Source organism: Lacerta agilis, chromosome 10, assembly GCF_009819535.1.
Source record: "Lacerta agilis isolate rLacAgi1 chromosome 10, rLacAgi1.pri, whole genome shotgun sequence".
In the NCBI taxonomy this organism is placed as follows: domain Eukaryota; kingdom Metazoa; phylum Chordata; class Lepidosauria; order Squamata; family Lacertidae; genus Lacerta; species Lacerta agilis.
The window spans coordinates 287,106-304,864 of record NC_046321.1 but is presented as its reverse complement, the minus strand read 5'-3'; the positions used below and the strand labels follow the sequence as shown (position 1 = coordinate 304,864).

General features: G+C 48.6%; 2 protein-coding genes across 2 annotated transcripts in view; both read right to left on the bottom strand.

The window, feature by feature from the left end:
• Nucleotides 1-11,794, bottom strand: part of LOC117054026 (zinc finger protein 585A-like) — a 29,366-nt gene extending 17,572 nt beyond the window's left edge. Inside the window, exons 1-5 of the mRNA XM_033162464.1 lie at nucleotides 11,718-11,794; nucleotides 10,751-10,833; nucleotides 9,590-9,716; nucleotides 6,389-7,092; nucleotides 5,742-5,884 (exon numbers count right to left, since the gene is read on the bottom strand). Coding sequence (XP_033018355.1) covers nucleotides 5,742-5,884; nucleotides 6,389-7,092; nucleotides 9,590-9,716; nucleotides 10,751-10,833; nucleotides 11,718-11,778 — 1,118 coding nt within the window. The 5' untranslated portion in view covers nucleotides 11,779-11,794. The remainder of the gene's footprint in view (nucleotides 1-5,741; nucleotides 5,885-6,388; nucleotides 7,093-9,589; nucleotides 9,717-10,750; nucleotides 10,834-11,717) is intronic.
• Nucleotides 11,795-11,891: 97 nt separating this feature from the next.
• LOC117054025 (zinc finger and SCAN domain-containing protein 12-like) lies at nucleotides 11,892-15,955 on the bottom strand. The gene is made up of 3 exons (XM_033162463.1): nucleotides 15,941-15,955; nucleotides 15,695-15,871; nucleotides 11,892-12,272 (listed from the first exon to the last, which is right to left on the bottom strand). The coding sequence occupies exons 1-3, from the start codon at nucleotides 15,953-15,955 to the stop codon at nucleotides 11,892-11,894; spliced, it is 573 nt and encodes a 190-aa protein (XP_033018354.1).
• Nucleotides 15,956-17,759: the final 1,804 nt, after the last annotated feature.

The following is a 17,759-nucleotide window of genomic DNA, read 5'->3' as shown; positions in this document are numbered from 1 at the left end:
TCCAGTGTTGACAAAATCCTGCTTCTAATTAATTTCCACACAGTTTATATTTCCTTTCTCGCTTGCCATAAATAAACAGTCCTTCTGAGTTAGTTTGGCAAGCCCCCCCCCCTTCAGTTCCATTTAACGTATCAAATAAATCCAATGTTTACCTTATTCCAAACAGTCCTTTTTAGCATCTCAGTGACTGGGTGTTTTGCAGATTATTCTCCCCACTCACTTGAAGCAAGCCCAAAACTTAAATCCAATTTTTCATCTCAAATTTTGGAACTTGTTGTGCTCACACTGACAGCATCCGGGAGGGCCAAACTTTCTTGGGGGCTTTGCATTCAATGCCCCCCAGCCCCGCTTTCAGAGCCGAGTTTATGGACAGCTGTGGATGTGGCAGTGTCTTCCCATACCCCTAGGAAGATTTAGGGAGGGTGATTACTCCCATCTCAGCCTCTAATTACGCAGTGAGAGTTGGAGTGATGGAATTTTTGGCCATCTCCGTGACACCCCAAGCGGAAGTCCACAAACTTGACATGAGTCAACAGTGTGATGCAGCAGCTAAAAAAGCCAATGCAATTCTGGGCTGCATCAATAGGAGTATAGCATCTAGATCAAGGGAGGTAATAGTACCACTGTATTCCGCTCTGGTCAGACCTCACCTGGAATACTGTGTCCAGTTCTGGGCACCACAGTTCAAGAAGGATACTGACAAGCTTGAACCTGTCCAGAAGAGGGCAACCAAAATGGTCAAAGGCCTGGAAACAATGCCTTATGAGGAACAGCTTAGGGAGCTGGGTATGTTTAGCCTGGAGAAGAGAAGGTTAAGGGGTGATATGATAGCCATGTTCAAATATATAAAAGGATGTCATATAGAGGAGGCAGAAAGGTTGTTTTCTGCTGCTCCAGAGAAGCAGACACGGAGCAATGGATTCAAACTACAAGAAAGAAGATTCCACCTAAACATTAGGAAGAACTTCCTGACAGTGAGAGCTGTTCGACAGTGGAATGTGCTGCCAAGGAGTGTGGTGGAGTCTCCTTCTTTGGAGGTCTTTAAGCAGAAGCTTGACAGCCATCTGTCAGGAATGCTTTGATGGTGTTTCCTGCTTGGCAGGGGGTTGGACTGGATGGCCCTTGGGGTCTCCTCCAACTCTATGATTCTATGATTCTAAGTCCTCCCATAATACATTTTTGAACAGCATCATCAACACATGACAAATATGGGAGTGGTGGTCATGGGGTAACATGAGTCCCTCACCCACTCCTGTCAATCACCCTTATTTCCTGTCAATCACCACCTAAGTACCTGCTTCCCAAAGAAGAATAAAACCATTTACACTTCTCTCTGCCTTCGGACATTCCTGAGTTTGGGCTTTGAGAGTACCTGGTTCCAATTCCCTCCACCAATGGATTTCTGCCTGGTTCATTGTTGCCCTCCAAAACCTTCTGTTCCTTGCTCTGCTTCCTCCTGGGAAGGGGTGAGGTAGGATTATGGAGGAGGGCTGTGCCAAAGATCCGCCTTCCCAGTGGGAGGAAAATGCCATTGGAATGGAACTAAGCGGTTGAGGCAACTGGTTTTGTATGAGTTTGTGAAGATTTTGTATGTTTTCCCCTCCAGCTAAGTTCAAAAGATATTGTATTGTACCACAACTGAAACCAGAATGGAGACATTTTATGAAGCTCCTTCCATTGTCTGCCCAGCAGGAGGCACTCAATGATGCCCTGCCCATTGCACACTCCAGACACCAGAGGTCGCAGTTTTGCAACATCTGATTGGCTGGCTGCCACAATCTAACGATCCTGATTGGTCAGTCATTGCCCATTCACAGGAAATGCGGCATTCATTTATAAAATAATGGTATTTCATGGAAGCATGCATTTAACAGTGGATTTCTCAAAAGAGAGAGGTTTGGGGTTTTAGGGTTGTGTCAGGTTCGTCCGTACGGTGCAGGGGAACAGTCAGGTTCATCGTCCTGACTTTAGCTCCAGACCATGGAGGGAATTTGGTACTACTTCCGGGGGCCACAACCCACCTCCCCGGCTTGTACTATCAGAAAAAGGGTCTGTGTTGCAACGGGTTTTGTGTCCCCTTCTGCCATGTGGACTCTGCCTCTGAATTAGCCTTGCAATTCTGGACTATCAGAAAGAACTGAGGGGGCAAGCAGAGCTTCGAGAGAGCTCACACTCTTAGAGAGACTGAATGGGTGCATCCATTTATTTTTTAAATATTTTATTGGTTTTACATAAAATTATACACAATAACCATAACCCCCCCAAAAAAGGTTATTTCAACCTTGAGACGTCCTTCCCTCCCTCCATAGGTACCATTTCTAAAAAAATAAAAATCTCTTTTCCCCTGCATGTTTCGAAGTCTTTTATTTGGTTGTTTGTATTGTTGTATGTTATACTTTGGCCTCCTCATGAGAAGAGAAGACTCCCTGGAAAAGACCCTGATGTTGGGAAAGATGGAGGGCACAAGGAGAAGGGGACGACAAAGGATGAGATGGTTGGACAGTATTCTCGAAGCTACTAACATGAGTTTGGCCAAACTGCGGGAGGCAGTGAAGGATAGGCGTGCCTGGCGTGCTCTGGTCCATGGGGTCACGAAGAGTCGGACACGACTGAATGACTGAAGACAACAACAATGCTCACTGTATGTTATGTTCATGTTTAATGGGGGTGGATTTGTGTATTGGGGGGCATGCGGGGTTTGTGTTATGTTGTAAATAAAATTCCAATAAAAATTATAAAACAAAAGAAAACAAAAAAATGCAGAAGCCAGATGATTGACTGGGCTGCCGCTCTTTATGAAGGACATTTCTCTCCTGCCTCTTCGTCCAAGGAGATCAAGGCGTCATCCATAGGTCTACCCCTCCTCACTGCCCCCCCCACAACAAACACATTGGATTCCTGTTTTAAAACAGTTGCATTGGTCGTTTCCTTTCCAGCAGGACCTCTCCTGCTCTGGATGCCTTGGTTTGTGAGACCTCCAGAGGTGCTTTCATAGATATATAATGGTGGATGGCACCCCAAGGATAATCTAGTCCAACCCCCAGCAATCTCAGAGGGTACACATGCACCTGGAAGAACTAAGCACTGGAGGAGAAAATCAGCCCTGCAGGATCAGGCCAGAGGGGCCCCTCTTGAGTTCCAGCCTCCTATTTCCACAGGGGCCAACCAGGGGCCCCTTCTGGGAAGCCCAACTGCAGGACTGGAGCACCAGAGCCACTTTCTCCACTTGTGGTTCCCAGAAACTGGGACTTTGAAGCCTTGCTGCCTCCGATGGGGGAGCAGATGTCCCCCCCCCATCACCCTCTCCTCCTCCATGGGTTGGCCTCCTATTTTAAAGCCACCTCAGTCGGTGCTCATTTCTGCCTCTTATGGGAACGATTTCCATAGGTTTTAGTACACATCGCAAGAAGGAAGGACTTTATTTTATCTTCCTTCAGTCTGCCTTCAGTTTTTAAGCAGAGGTTGGAGGCCACCCGCCAGGGATGCTTTAGCTGAGATTCCTGCATTGCAGGGGGTTAGACTAGAGGACCTCTAGTGTCATTTCCAACTCTACCATTCTATGAAACAAAGAAACCATTTTTTTCCGAATTACTATGATCCCAATTGTCAGGACTTTCAACACTAGTACTAATTGTGCCCAGAAACACCTCTCACATTTCACTGTATACTCAGCGACACCCAAATATAGAAAGAGCTGCAGTTTCTTTGATATGTGACACAGGCGAGAACGCATGAACTGTGTCTGCAAATAGTCCCAAAGCCAAAAGTTAATATAACTCTAAATATTATATCAATTGCCATGAAGATTCCTCTTGACAGCATGAAGTCTGAGCCCCTTTCACTGCTTCGTCCCTTGCCAGGAGTTGGGAGCTTATCCTGCTTCTCTCATGAACCCTTTAGTTGAGATTCCTGCATTGCAGCCAGTTGCACTAGATGGGCCTCAGAGTCCCCTTCAACTCTACAATTGATTGATTCCATGTCATACTTGGTGTTTTAAGGAGGCAGCTGCATTCAGCCTCAGCCAAATCCTTGGTAATGCCAGCGGCCACTGAACCTCTGTGGCTCAGTTCCCATCAGCCTGACACTCCAATGTTGGCATGATAAACAAATCAGAAATGAATGTAAAAAGAAAAAGAAATATTGGGCAACGTATGTGCACTCCAGGGGTAGGCAACCCAAGGCCCGTGGGCCAGATGCAGCCCAATCACCTTCTCAGTCTGGCCCGTGGATGGTCTGGGATTCAGTTTGTTTTTACATGAGTAGAATGTGTCCTTTTATTTAAAATGCATCTCTGGGTTATTTGTGGGGCATAGGAATTCATTCTTTCTCCCCCCAAAAATATAGTCCGGCTCACCATGTGGTCTGAGGGACAGTGGACCAGCCCATGACTAAAAAAGGTGGCTGACCCCGGGTCTTGAGAAACACAGCCAACCTTTTTGCTAGGTTGACAAAGTAAAAGATGACTGTTTTTGGAGGACAGACTCACAGCTGTCCATGGCAGTGCAGGTCAATTCTGTGTCCAGGGCAGCTGTCTGCCAGGTCCATCTGGTATGTGGGCTGAGACCCTCCCTGCCGGCAGACTGTCTTACCAGAGTGGTGCATGCTCTGGTTATCTCCCGCTTGGACTACTGCAATGTGCTCTACGTGGGGCTATCTTTGAAGGTGACTCTGAAACTGAAACTAATCCAGAATGGGGCAGCGAGACTAGTGACTGGGAGCAGCCGCCAGGACCACATAACACCGGATCTTAAAGGATCTTCACTGGTTCACAGTAAGTTTCCAAGCACAAGCCTAAGCGGCCTCAGCCCAGTAGACCTGAAGGAGCATCTCCACCCACATCGTTCAGCCCAGACACCGAGGTCCAACTCTCAGAGTCTTCTGGCAGTTCCCCCCCCCCTGTGAGAAGTGAGGTTATAGGGAGGAGCCAGGAAGAGGGCCTTCTCAGTATTAGCGCCCACCCTGTTGAACAACCTACCATCAGATGTCAAGGAAATAAAAAACTATCACTTTCAGTATACACCTGAAGGCAGACCTGTATATGGAAGCTTTTTAATGTTTGATTATTTTATTATGCTTTTCTATAGATTAGACACAGGGACGCAGGTGGCGCTGTGGGTTAAACCACAGAGCCTAGGGCTTGCCGATCGGAAGGTCTGTGGTACGAATCCCCACGACAGGGTGAGCTCCTGTTGCTCGGTCCCAGCTCCTGCCCATCTAGCAGTTCCAAAGAACATCAAAGTGCAAGTAGATAAATAGGTACCGCTCCGGCGGGAAGATAAACGGCGTTTCCGTGCGCTGCTCTGGTTCACCAGAAGCGGCTTAGTCATGCTGGCCACATGACCCGGAAGCTGTACGCCGGCTCCCTCGGCCAATAAAGTGAGAAGAGTGCCGCAACCCCAGAGTCGTCCATGACTGGACCTAATGGTCAGGTTCCCTTTACCTTTACCTATATATGTTGGAAGCCGCCCAGAGTGGCTGTGGCAACCCAATCACACAGGCAGGGTACAAATAAGATCACTACTACTACTACTACTACTATTGTAATCCTCATACTCCTCATTAAATCATCCTTAAATTAATTTGTACACAGTTATTACTATGGTTCCCCCCTGCTGTGAGTTGTTTGATGGCCCATGAGATGGGCGTTGTGACTGAAGCTCTTTCGACATTCCAAGGACTTGTGTGGTTTCTCCCCAGTGTGGATTCTTTGATGGGAAGTGAGACTTGCCCTCTTACTGTACCCCTTTCCACATTTCAAACACTGGTATGGTTTCTCCCCGCTGTGAGTTCTTTGATGGGAAGTGAGACTTTCCTTCCGGGTGAAGCTCTTTCCACATTCCACACATTGATACGGTTTCTCCCCTGTGTGAATTCTATGATGGGCCTTGAGATTAGAGCTCTTTCTGAAGCTCTTTGTACACGCGGAGCACTGGTATGGTTTCTCCCCTTTATGAATCATCTGATGTTCTGTAAGATGGATGTTCTCACTGAATCTCTTCCTACATTCCAAGCACTGATATGGCTTCTCCACCGAATGGGTTCTTTTATGAGCTATGAAGCTTTCCTTCCGACTGAAACTCTTTCCACACTCTTGGCATTGATGGTGTTCCTCTCCATGGTGAATTCTCTGGTGTTGATGAAAGGTTTTGCTTCTGTTAAAGCTCTTTCCACATTTCAAGCACTGATATATTTTCTCCTCACTGTGACTTCCTTGATGGGAAGAGAGACTTTTCTTCCAGCTGAAGCTCTTTCCACATTTCAAACACTGATACGGTTTCTCCCCAGTGTGGATTCTTTGATGGGCCATGAGATTGGACCTCTTTCTGAAGCTTTTTCCACATTCTATGCACTGATGTGGTTTATCCCCTGTATGAATTCTTTGATGGGCCGTGAGATTGGAGCTCTTTCTGAAGCTCCTTCTACACTCTGAACACTGATATGGCTTCTCCCCTGTGTGAATTCTCTGATGGGTCATGAGATGGATGTTTTTACGGAATCTCTTTCCACATTCAAAACACTGATGTGGTTTCTGATCGCTGTGAGTTCTTTGATGGGAATAGAGATTGGCCCTCTTAATGAAGCTCTTTCCACATTCCAGGCACCGATGTGGTTTCTCCCCAGTATGCATTCTTTGATGGGAAGTGAGATTGGCTCTCTGATTGAAGCTCTTTCCACATTCCAAACACTGGTAGGGTTTCTCCCCTGTATGAATTCTTTCATGGCAAGAGAGATTGGCCCTTTGGCTGAAACTTTTTCCACATTGCAAGCACTGGTAGGGTTTCTCCCCACTGTGAGTTCTTTGATGGGCAGTGAGATGGGAGGTGCGAATGAAGTTCTTTCCGCATTCCAAGCACTGATATAGTTTCTCCCCACTGTGAATTCTTTGATGGGAAATGAGACTATCTTTCCACTTGAAGTTCTTTCCACATTCTGAACACTGATATGGTTTCTTCCTAATGGGATTTATTTGATGGAAAGTGGAATGCAATCTCTGTCTGAAACGCTCTCCACACTCCAAATATTTATATGGCTTCTCCACTGTGTGCATTTTGCCCTGGTCTCCTTTGTTATTACTTCTCAATTTATCACCACCTGCAGTACAGAGAGAAATGGATTAGACCCTCAGGAAAAAATGAACTCCCAAATTATTAAACAATGCTAATGAATGCTTGTGATAGAGGAAGAACTGAAGGGAGTTCTTCCTCTCCGATTGCATGGAGCCCAGGCAGCCTTGTGGTTTCCCTGGAGCTGAGGGCAATTAAACAATTGCTGAGATGGCTAGAGAGCCAGTGGTGGAAAACTCATTCTGAATCGGACTGGACACTGGTAGAGAGTTCAACATTGAGCCTACCAAGTGGTGATAGTGATGGCAATAACTTTATTCACCGCCTCTATAGTATCTGCAGAAAATGGGAGCAGGAGATTCTTTCAGGTAGTTTGCGATATAATGGAACCACCTTTGCCATTGGGACCTGGTGAGGACCCCAAAACCTCCTGCAATGATTTTGCAATTTTTTGCAGATAAAGTTGATTTGTTTTGGAAAGAGGTAGACTCCACCATGGTACCAGGGCTGGAGAAGGAGAATGCTAGGGTCCTGTCTTGTCAAGATGCATGGGACCAATTGTTACCTTCGAAGATGTGGACAGGATGCTTGGGTGAGTGAAACCAACCACCTGTCTCTTTGATCCTTGCCCATCCTGGCTCATAAAAATGGCTGAAATTAGACTCATCATGGGACTGAAACTGCCTTGGTTGTGCTGGTCAATGAGCTCCGGCAGGCTAGGGACAAAGGTGAAAGCTGTTTCCTGGTTCTGCTGGATCTCTCAGCGGCCTTTGATACCACCAACCATGACATCCTTCTGGATCGTCTAGGGAGTTGGGAGCTGGGGGCCCTGTTATGCAGTGTTTCTGCTCCTTCCTCTTGGGCCATGTCCAGAAAGTGGTTTGTGGGGGGAATGAGTGTTCTGACCCCTGGGTGCTCACTGGTGGGGTGCCTCAGGGCTCTGACCTCTCCCCCATGCTTTGAAATATCTAGATGATGCCACTGGGAGAGATCATCAGGGGGCTGGGCTGGGTGTTCATCAGTATGTGGATGATACCCAGATTTACCTCTCCTTTAAATCAGAACCAATGAGAGCGGTGAATGTCCTGTGTAGCTGTCTAGAGGTGGGTGGAGGATGCATGGTGGATGGAGGTTGAATCCTGACAAGACAGAAGAACTGTTTTTGAGGGACAGGAGGCGGGCAGGTGTGGTGGCTTCCTGTTCCTGAATGGGGTAGCTGTGTCCCTAAAAGGCCAGGTGTGCAGCCTGGGGGTCATTTTGGACTCACAGCTGTCCATGGAGGTGCAGGTCAATTCTGTGTCCAGGGCAACTGTCTGCCAGCTCCATCTGGTACGCAGGCTGAGACCCTCCCCGCCTGCAGACTGACTTGCCAGAGCGGTGCATGCTCTGGTTATTTCCCGCATGGTGGACAAGATGAACGCCGCACCCCATAGTCGCCTTTGACTGGACTTCACTGTCCAGGGGTCCTTTACCTTTACCTTTTACCAGTGGTGTAGGAAAGGAGGGGCGAGGGGGCAGGGCGCCCCAGGTTCCAGGGAAGGGGAGTGACACTCGGCGGCCCCTCCCGCCACTCCCTCACCGCCCGGCACCCCATCCGTGCTGCTTTACGGAATTCTGGGCATGCGCTGTGCACCCAAGTCAGTGCTGCTGCTCCCGTGGCGACCGAGCAAGCCACTGAGTGAGCGGCGGCTCATGGGGCTGCCCCATCCGTAAAGCAGCATGGATGGGGCAGCCCCACGACCCACCGCTCGCTTGGCGGCTTGCTTCATCACCGCAGGAGCAGTAGCACAGGCCCTGATGGACCGTGCATGTGTGGCATCTCCGCACATGCGCAGTCTGTCCGATGTGCGTCGTGACACCCCACGCCCAGAGGGTGCCTCCACACGGCGTTTGCCGCCCCGGGCGGCGAAGAGGCTTCCTCTGCCCCTGCCTTTTACTACTGCAATGCGCTCTACGTGGGGCTACCTTTGAAGGTAACTCAGAAACTACAACTAATCCAGAATGCGGCATGTAGACTGGTGACTGGGAGTGGCCGCCAAGACCATATAACACCGGTCCTAAAAAAATCTTCACTGGCTCGTGGGCCATTTCCAATCACCATTCAAAGTGTTATTATTATTTAATTTACATGTGAGGTCTTACGACAGAGTTGGATTTTGTTTGGCCCAATCATGGAATCTGTTCCATCTCCAATGTCAGTCATCCCTTTGGACAACTGAACACCAACAGAAGCAATTATAAAGGACCTGACAGAAGCTACTTCCACAACAACTCTGAAGCCAACATTTTAAAAGGCCTGGGTAGTTCAGATCAGCCTGATCATTGTTTAAAATGGCATAAATGGAGCAAGAATATTTACAGACAAAACAGTCAATAGTCCTCCATTCAAGATGAGCTGTATCCCAGATAAGAATCCCAGATGCTGTAAGTGGTTCTGTTGAGCTCCATCAAAACCGGAGAGGCTTATCACAGAGAGATATGCATGGAATTTCCAAACAGAGATTATGATACAAAGGGAGCCTTACTGAGAGAGGCCACAATCCCACAATTCTCCTCCATGACTTCCTTATACAGAGCTGTCTGGTCAGGATCCAGCAATGCCCACTCCTCATATGTGAAACGAACAGCAACATCTTCAAAGCACACTGGACCCTAAAAGAAAAAGAAAAAGTTCTACTCTCAGAGATGCTTCTTTAATGTCTTAATATAGTTTTTTATTGTGTATTTTATTCTGTTGTTAAATAGTGGACATTAATCTCGGTGTAAATGGGTGGAACTCGACATTGTACAACATAACCCATTTTCCAGGTGGAAGGATTCCCACTCTCCTCTCCCTGTGTGCTCTTCTGAGGGGGGGACCCTTCTGTTGCCCTAAAGCCCACTTCAAGGGGTGCAAGGGGGCACTGGGGGGGGGGAGAGAAGCACTTGGAGGGGGAAAAGTGCCATTGTGAAATGGATGGATCTGGGTAGGTCCCTCCTGGCCACTTGTTCTGTATGGTTTGTCAACAGCTTAGAAGCCTGTTTCAGCATCAATCCATCAATCTAGAAATAAAATTATAATGACTGATAAATCAGACTAGCAACATTCAAGAGGCGAGTTAAGGTGAGGTGGCTGTTCCTTGTTCTCAGCATATAGACTTTCTCAAATGGCATTTCCAGCCTTTTTAAGGGTGGTTTTGACAGAAGCCAAGAGGAGGAGAGAGATTCCTTCGGGGCCAGAGGCACGTGGCTCCCCACCCCTCTGTTGTGATATTATGACATGACGAGCTGCGAACGCTGCAGCAAGGTCACAAGACTCAAGAGTCATGTTTGCACTCTGTGGGAGAAACACCGGTCCCACTAATCTTCCCACACATGTGATGTCATTGTAATTACTGTTGTACTCTTTACTTTCTGTTTTGCATCGGAGATGCAAGACGCTTTAATAGACAGCTCTGAATTATGAGCTGCTACGCAGATATATATATTCTGCTCTTTATCTACAATAAAGTAGGTTTTAGCCAAAAAGCTTGTGTGTGTTGTTTTCAAGCTGGGAACAACCGCATATTACAATTGTGCCCCTGGACTCCAGAAGCCAGAGGGCACAGAAGCTTCGTCCGCCTTGGGGGTCAGTCTCTCAACTTGCCCCCGCGGGAAGTTTTCATAACACCCTCAGCCCCCTTCCCCACAGGGCTCCTTCCCCCTACCTGAGCTGCTTCCACAGCCGTTGCTACTCCTTCACCACCATGCACAGATGGATGAGGAGGTCTTGCTGGCATCGTCTGGTCACCTGCAAGAGACAAAGGTAAGCGGGAAGCCAGGAGTGCAGCTTTTCTCCAAAAAGTCTCACCTTCTGAGTGTGGGAATGTTGTGGGTAGCAGGAGAGGATATATTGATTAAATCATAGAATCATAGAGTTGGAAGAGACCACAAGGGCCATCCAGTCCAACCTCCTGCCAAGCAGGAAAATATTATCCTTCCTAACTCACACTACTGAGTTTGTTCATACAGCAGAGTATAACCCCTTCTTTATACAGCAGGAAGCTAGTTGCAGATTTGTTAGAATCTCTTAAGTTCTAATATTCCTGGTAAGACCCCTTTGTTATCTCCTAAAAGAATAAAGACACAACAGTCTTCTTTTAAAAGTAACAAGAAGTTTACTCACATTCAGTTCACTGTTGGATCCCTGAAAGCAGGCTTAAGCTTAGAGTTACAGAAGAGGGTTTGAGTCCATCCCATATGAGAATGAGCCCATGTCCTGGTGGCTGACAGCCAGCAGTCCAGTCCAAGAGAAGAAAAGGCATCAAAAGAGGAAGGTGGCTGCATGACTGGACCTTTTGTGGGTCTGGAAGGGTCACGCCCACCTACCTGGTCACATGCAAAGGAAGGATGCTCCAGACCAGATGGAACAGGAAGTTAAACTGCCTAGACCAACATTCCCCTGCATGTCCACTCTAGGCAAACTGGAAATGCTGTATTTGACTGCTTATGTTACATCCCACACTGAGTGCATTTGGACATTGGTACCCATTTCATAATTTAGATGCGTAAAAGATATGCATCTCCTTGGGGTTCTTGGCTCCAAGTGTCCTACCCCAAAAGAGGAAAAGAACCCATGGATTTATTTTGATATCCACAGAAATAGTCCACACAGAGAAAGTAATCCTTCCTTACCCAGCAGCCTCTCTCTGGTGTCCAGTGGAATGCTTTCGGTCTCAGAGGCATCTGGGCCCATTTCTGCAAACAGATCCTGCCTCTGAAACAGCAACATGGATTCAAAACAGAGAATATGAAGGATTAGAAAAAGGAATGACAGAGGCAAAAAACCTAAGGGCAATCTGATAATATTCAATGGCTGCTTTCCAAAAAAGGATCCCTTGGGAGTATCCAAAGGAAAGTCTCTCTCACCTGCTGCTCTAGCTGCTTCCTCTCCTCTGCCTGACTCAGGAGGAACCCTTCGGCCAGGGCCACCGCTTGGGAACTAGTCTCGGCTCCACATTCCTTCACCCAATTCACCACCTCTGGGGGAAGGACAGCCAGGAACTGCTCCAAGATCACCAGGTCCAGCATCTGAGCTTTCGTGTGCCTTTCTGGCTTTAGCCATTGATGGACAAAGTGGTAGAGTCGGCTGCAAACCTCTCGGGGTCCTTTGGCCTCCTGGAAGCAGAACTGCCTGAACTGCTGGCTCTGCACCTCTGAGCGGAGGGTGTCCTCCTCACCCAGGATCTTCTGCACAGCGTTTTCCCATAATTCCCCACTGCTCCCAGTTCTGATGTCATCATGTCTTCCTGCTTCAGGGCCAGCTGAGTCTTGCTCATCCATCTGTGCTCTCAGGAAGCCTCCAAGAGAGATGAAGGAATCCCTTGATGATCTGACAAGTTCTGTCCATATGAATTAGAGGTGCTAGCAAATTCTACAAAACACTATCAAACCTATAGTTACGTAAATCCAACTAACAAGAACACCCACAATGTAACTGGCTGTGTTTAACTATATGAATTCTTTATACATCATATAAACATACCTTTTTTCACATTATCAAATAAAGCAAAAGCAATTTAAGACCAACATTTTGAACAAGAAATACAAATAGATCAGTTCTTATATACTTAATGTCCAAATAGAAGCTTTTTTTGTGTTCCACATATGTCTTTACGACAACTTTAAGAAGCGGTACTTGCAGAAAATGAACTTTTTCTTTGTAATGTTCCACATATGCCTTTGCAAAGTATAGTTGCTGTATGCAGTTGCTGTATGCAGGTATCAGACAAAAGATACAAAATATCTTAACATATATAGTTGTTGTATGCAGGTATTGGGATGCGGGTGGCGCTGTGGGTTAAACCACAGAGCCAAGGGCTTGTCGATCAGAAAGTCGGCGGTTCGAATCCCCGCAATGGGGTGAGCTCCCGTTGCTCAGTCCCTGCTCCTGCTAACCTAGCAGTTTGAAAGCATCTCAAAGTGCAAGTAGATAAATAGGTACCACTGTGGTGGGAAGGTAAACAGCTTTTCCGTGCGCTGCTCTGGTTCGCCAGAAGCGGCTTAGTCATGCTGGCCACATGACCTAGAAGCTGTACGCTCGCTGGCTCCCTCGGCCAATAAAGTGAGATGAGTGTCGCAACTCCGGAGTCATCCGTGACTGGACCTAACGGTCAGGGGTCCCTTTACCTTTTTATGCAGGTATCAGATGAAAGAACTTAAGACAAGGATTCCTAGAATAAAACCTTGTTTTGCCCTGCCGGACTTTGTCAGCCGTGCATACTCTAAATAATACAGATAAACATAATAATGTAGTTTTTTTTGCAATAGAACTTGGTTACCAGAACATTTTAATTAAACGCAAATCTACTTTTATTCCGGTTTCTCATAATCACCTTATTAGAACATTTCAAGGTTTGGAGGGCCCACTTGCATCTGGAGGAGCTCAGCCTCAACACCAGAAGAGAAGAGGAGCCCTGTAGGATCAGTCCAGCCTCCTGTTCCCACAGGGACCAACCAGCAGCCCCTTATGGGAAGCCCACCAGCAGGACTGGGGCGCAAGAGCCCCCCTCAGCACCTGCAGCCTCCGACGGTGGAGACAGAGCACAGGAGCCACCCATCGCCCTCTCCTCCCGCCCCACGAACTGGCCTCGCCCTCTTTCCAGGCCTCTTTCTCGGTCGGTGGGTTTAACTCCACCCGGAGAGACGGAGCGATTTTCTTTTCTCTGTCCTCAATCTTCCAGCTGTTAAAGGCAGCAGTTCGAGGGCTCCCTTGGGCAAAAACTGGAGACCACCACCAAAGTAAAGAGCAAACAGCAGCCAGTAGGCTTGGTCTTTATTGGTAGAAATACTGTCGCGACAGGGCTCCCACTCCTCAGCACGAAGGAAAGATGGAAGCCCCGAGAAGGAAGTGTCCCCGACTTTTATTGCCTTCCCCCCTTCCCACATAGATACACCCCCAAATTACATCAGACTACATTAAAGATTTCCAGGACGGGAGGGGCTAGGAGCAGAAACCTGAGTGGTTTCACACCTGGGCTACCCCCTCCAGGTAGTGAGGCACAAGAAGACAAAAGGTGATATTGCCCTAGGGTAGGGCCAAGCACAGTCCCATTGAGTGGAATCCACTCTGAAGAGGCAGTCCTTTATTAAACAGATTTCCTTGTCTGGCAGAGTTGAGGCGGGAAAATCCTGTCTTCCTGCGGACGTGGGGTCACGCTTCGAGGATTATGGAGGAGGGTGAACAATATGGAGGAGGCAGCCCTGAGCTAGCCCTGCTGGTTACCGGTGGCAGGGAGTCATACACAAGTCAGAAAAGGTCCAAAAGTACATAGAAATAGAGCGGAAACATTGTATAAAGGAATTGATACATTTGTGATTGGATCAGTCACGGTCGATTGAAAACGGAAACAATGTATTTGCACCTTGTCAGAGCTGTCAAAGCAGAGAGCCTGCAGTACCAGCGGGCTGGCCACCAGGGGCGCTATTTAGAACCGCCATTTTTATGAATGAATGGGATCCACGGAAGGAGAAGAGACGGGATCTTCGGGCCTATTTTCCTCTTATTTACGAGGACGGCCTCATGCAATAAAGGGTGTAAGGTTCAGGGAAACTGTGTGTGGTGCTTATGTAACTTGTGTGGGGAAATACTGCAACAGTTCCCCCCCTTCGGAGATAAGATCGCAAGGGGGGGTCCTTGCGATCCTTTTCTCCGCACAAAGTTGGAGTTAAAGGGCAAACTCTTTGTTGCGAAGGGCAGCTATGGGTCTCATCTCAACGTACTCAGAGTGATCATAGTGCAACCCTACTGCCCTGTTCTGCTGAGTCGGAATAGTCTGTCTGGGGAAGCACGCACGGCATGTCTGGCAGCATAAAGGGAAGCAATGCATCGCACAGCAAAATATGGCAATACAGAGGACAACAGCGCATATAACAACAATAATGTTTCCCACCAAGTGTTTTAGCCACCCAGTCCCGGGCAACCAACTCCAAAGAGAAGCGTCAGATAGCCCTTCATGCTGGATATCCCTTAGATCGTTGGCCAGCGCATGAATGTTATTTAAGTGACCGGTGATGTTGAGGGTTTGGTCAGAGACAAACGTGCAACATTCTGCCCCAATTAGGGCACACACACCTCCAGTCGAAGCTAAAACATAGTCGAGAGCAAGTTTGTTCTGGAGCGCCACCTGGCGGACCTCTGATAGTTCTGCAAGTACAGATTGCGTGGCTGCATTTGATTCCTCCATAAAAGTTAGTAAAATGTCTGTAAGTTTGAGGATATCGACATGGTTGGCACCTGCCCCATATGGGGGGAAAAGGGCTCTGCCGTAGGTCTCCCCGTTTGCCTCTACTTGGGAGTGGTCAGATAAAGTCTTGTCCCTCTTATTGCGCCTCCTTCCTATGGGCAGTTCAGGGGTGACTCTAATTCCTGGTAAAATTAATCCTAAATAGCAATTTCCACGTGAGTGGGGGCTGGCCCAAACATATCCCCGGTGGCCACACAGCCAGAATAGTCCTTGAAGGCAAGTGCCGATATGGCCAGTTGCAAAGGTCCGGAAAAAGCACTTTGAAGTGGGAGTAGGGACCCAGGAGTCAGGTAGATTCATAACTACTTTCCAGGCAGAGAGAAGGTCTGCCTGGGGTTTGGGTACATTATCATGCCAGAGGGTTACCCGCCCCGACAGGGAGATGGCAATAGAGTACTTACAGGTACTGTCTCCGATCATTCGTTCGTCACCGACAAATTTGCGGCATAAGTCCCCACTGGTCGGTCCAGTCAAGTAGATGTACTGATGGGTCAGGTTTACCGCTGTTAGGTTCCATGCAGCCACATTGGCAGAAAGGTATTGCTGCAGAGTGAGAGGAACTCCAAGGAAAGGAATGCCACTTTGAATGTGGGCAGGTGTGTTTGCACATACCCAGCAGTTGTCCATCTTCGCCTGTTCCGCTACCTTGGCAACCAGCCTCACGTAGGAGTTCGAGTGCCAGGTGGATAGGAGATCCTTGTTGGAAAGAGTGTTTGACACCAACAGTTCCCCCCTTTGTCGAGGTGCCGTCCCCACTGGGTGGAGGGGGTCCTGTCGATGTAGTAATGACAGAGAAGAAGCCAGTCCACCGCAACGTTGGGGGCCAGTATTATCCCACGTCTTTATGGTGTCCGGGGTGGAATGATGCCAACCTTCTAAGTAAGCCTTCCCGTCCCAATATTCTGCCATGCCAATATCCCAAATGCAGCAAAAGCGACGGAGGCAGACACCTTGCAGGAGACTATGTCTGGGACGCGAATCAACTCGCTTGCAATAAAATCCATACAAAAGACGATGAGAAGGGTGATGTTTGTCGGTGTACGTGGTTTCCGCACCCCCAATATCCATCAAAGTCCAGTTTAGGGGTTGTAGGGTCTCCCCGTCCTGGAATCGGGTATAGGAACCGTTAACACAACGTGCCCGATACCAGGTGTTGTCCAGGGTAAGCGTAAATGTCCCTATGAGAGCGAAGGAAGGAGAGCGGATAAAGAGTTCCCAGCTATGGGAGGATGTCAGCACTGGCAATATGGAGTGGCGCAGCAGTACTCGGGTTTCTGGCAGGCAGAAGTCAAAATCTCCCAATCGGTCCGGGGTACCTTTCCGTACCATATCTACTGTCCCATAGTCCAGGTATAGTTGGGTTATGTTCAGTCCAGGGCACCACTGATTAGTGGCTGGGGTGGGAGCAACGGTAGCGGAAGCGAGGGCACCGAAAGTGAGGAAAAGCAAAAATAGGGACATGATTGGCGGGGTGTGACGTGGCTGGAGCCGTGGAACGGGGTGTCACACGAGCTGTCAGAGGTGGTCGTCCGATGAGATGTCGGAGGTAGCTGTGAGACTGGCCGTCAGAGGCAGCTGTCAAACGAACTGTCAAAGGCAGCTGTCAAACGAACTGTCAAAGGCAGCTGTCAAACGAACTGTCAAAGGCAGCTGTCAAACGAACTGTCAAAGGCAGCTGTCAAACGAACTGTCAAAGGCAGCTGTCAAACGAACTGTCAAAGGCAGCTGTCAAACGAACTGTCAAAGGCAGCTGTCAAACGAACTGTCAAAGGCAGCTGTCAAACGAACTGTCAAAGGCAGCTGTCAAACGAACTGTCAAGGGCAGCTGTCAAACGAACTGTCAAAGGCAGCTGTCAAACGAACTGTCAAAGGCAGCTGTCAAACGAACTGTCAAAGGCAGCTGTCAAACGAACTGTCAAACGCGTTTTATGCGGAGCTTGATACCAGGTTCGTTAGGGATGATCTCCGAGGTCCAAGGGACATTGGAGGGGGTGGCAGCTGATGTATTCCGTTGGGCACGGTGTGGCAGGACGGCTGGCTGGGTCCAATCCTGGTTGCGATCTCCGGTTGGTTGAGCCCGATCCTGGCTCCGATCAGCAGGCGGGAGAGCCCGATCCTGGCTCCGATCAGCAGGCGGGAGAGCCCGATCCTGGCTCCGATCAGCAGGCGGGAGAGCCCGATCCTGGCTCCGATCAGCAGGCGGGAGAGCCCGATCCTGGCTCCGATCAGCAGGCGGGAGAGCCCGATCCTGGCTCCGATCAGCAGGCGGGAGAGCCCGATCCTGGCTCCGATCAGCAGGCGGGAGAGCCCGATCCTGGCTCCGATCAGCAGGCGGGAGAGCCCGATCCTCCTCGAAGTCGTTGTCCTCCCGGAGCGGTGGTGGGGTGACGAAGCCTAGATCGCCTGTGTCTGCTGGTTCTGTGGGTGGGGG

Bases quoted from the DNA above. Each gene is read 5' to 3' on its own strand.
- LOC117054025 (XM_033162463.1), bottom strand. The intron at 12,273-15,694 runs GTAACCCTCTGG...AACGCTGTGCAG, and splicing joins CCATCTCCCTGTCGGGGCGG to AAGATCCTGGGTGAGGAGGA.